The sequence below is a fragment of the Sphaeroforma arctica genome (genome assembly GCF_001186125.1).
Source record: "Sphaeroforma arctica JP610 unplaced genomic scaffold supercont1.6268, whole genome shotgun sequence".
NCBI lineage: Eukaryota > Ichthyosporea > Ichthyophonida > Sphaeroforma > Sphaeroforma arctica.
The window spans coordinates 1-1,601 of record NW_014034290.1 but is presented as its reverse complement, the minus strand read 5'-3'; the positions used below and the strand labels follow the sequence as shown (position 1 = coordinate 1,601).

General features: G+C 38.2%; 1 protein-coding gene across 1 annotated transcript; it reads left to right on the top strand.

Moving 5' to 3' along the window:
* Positions 1 to 589: 589 nt before the first annotated feature.
* On the top strand, positions 590 to 844 carry SARC_15536 (hypothetical protein; the record flags this gene model as incomplete). Its single annotated transcript, XM_014290345.1, has 1 exon — positions 590 to 844. A coding segment is annotated over one exon (255 nt), but the record flags the coding sequence as incomplete, so codon positions are not given.
* Between the last annotated feature and the right edge of the window lie 757 nt (positions 845 to 1,601).

Here is a 1,601-nt window from a genome sequence, read left to right as displayed (position 1 = left end):
AATAAATATCTATCATGTGTATATATGTCTTCGTTATTTATGCACATATTTTGATGTTAAAAATAGTAGTATATTTATATATATATGCATTTTGTAAAGAAATAATTAAATTTACACATCAAGAGACCTAAAAACAATACACTTCGTAAATATTTATATACAAATTCATACATAGTAGCAAGATGTGATTGATAAGCGGAGTGCTGTATTCGCATGTCCGAGTCCCGACTGTCCGTCACAAGTTCACAAGGAGTAAGCGGCTGATATGCTACAAGAAAGTGTTGCAAATCAGCTCCTTTGTTGGGAATGCTTCCAGATCAAATTTTGTACCAGGTTATGGGTTAACTATAAATTAAACGACAAATGAGCAACATACCCGTTGTCGTAAAAGCTGTATATATCGTAATTGTGTCAAAGTCATGTCATTGCTATGAATGCCCGCAGCACTGGTGATTTTCCAAATCACACGCAACTGCAGCCCCCAAGAGACCTGAAAACACGCACCCATATATAAATCTAGCACGCACAGCCAGACATAGCGACACATTGTACGGCAAGTAACACACACTCGAGCACACATACGTACAATATGGCGTCACTAATGCGATCGAGGCTATCCTCGACAAGAGCCGTGTCTGTGCAGGCGCAGGCGATTAGACAGTTCACACGCTCAAGCGCTTGCATGACATCCAGCAAGTATCTGCAAGAAAGCCCCGTAGACTCTATGTACTTCCAGAATGCACTTCCACGCCTGCCTCTGCCTGAGTTAGACGAGTCTTTGGATCGTTATCTGGATTCGATCAAGCCCGTGACTTCTGCGGAGGATTATGCGGCCCACAAGGAGGTGTGTCAGGGGTACATGGGGAAAGATGGATAGAATATATATACATAGTGCGTTGTGAATTAATCGAGTTCAGCAAACATGCGTGCATAGCGGTGTATGATGTGTATGTTATATGGATGTTAGATACGAATTGAGTAATTATATGTGTATACGTGTATATACAGTTTCAAATCTCTGTTTACAAATTGTTTCAAATCTCTGTTTACAAATTCGTAACATTGCGCAATCGAGTCGCGGACGACGGCGGAGAAATATTCGGCCGACAAGCAATATATTGGAAATATGGCATTTAAGTACATGTTGGATACTTAATTAAGCAAGTATGCGCGTACTCCTGTAAATAAATGGGTCCTGCTGATGCGGGGGTATGTTAGTGGTAAGTGTGGGATGTGTTGTATATATATATATATCTATATACGATGTAGTAGTTAGCAAGTACATTGCATATTTCTATATACATGTGTAGATTATCTGTTTGTATGTGTATGACTATGTGCTTGTGGGGTGTTGTATACATTTATGTATTGACGTGCAGTGAAATAGTTGTGTGTGTGTGAAGCACATCTGCATACTGTATGTAGCAGACGCTCACTTGCATGCGACACCTGCATATGCAAATCTAGTTGTTTCTGTGGGTATCTATGGACACCAAATGGACATATATATATATATATATATATATATATATATAGTATATATGTATATATGTATATATATATATATATATAATAATATATATAGTTGTGTTGTTGTATAC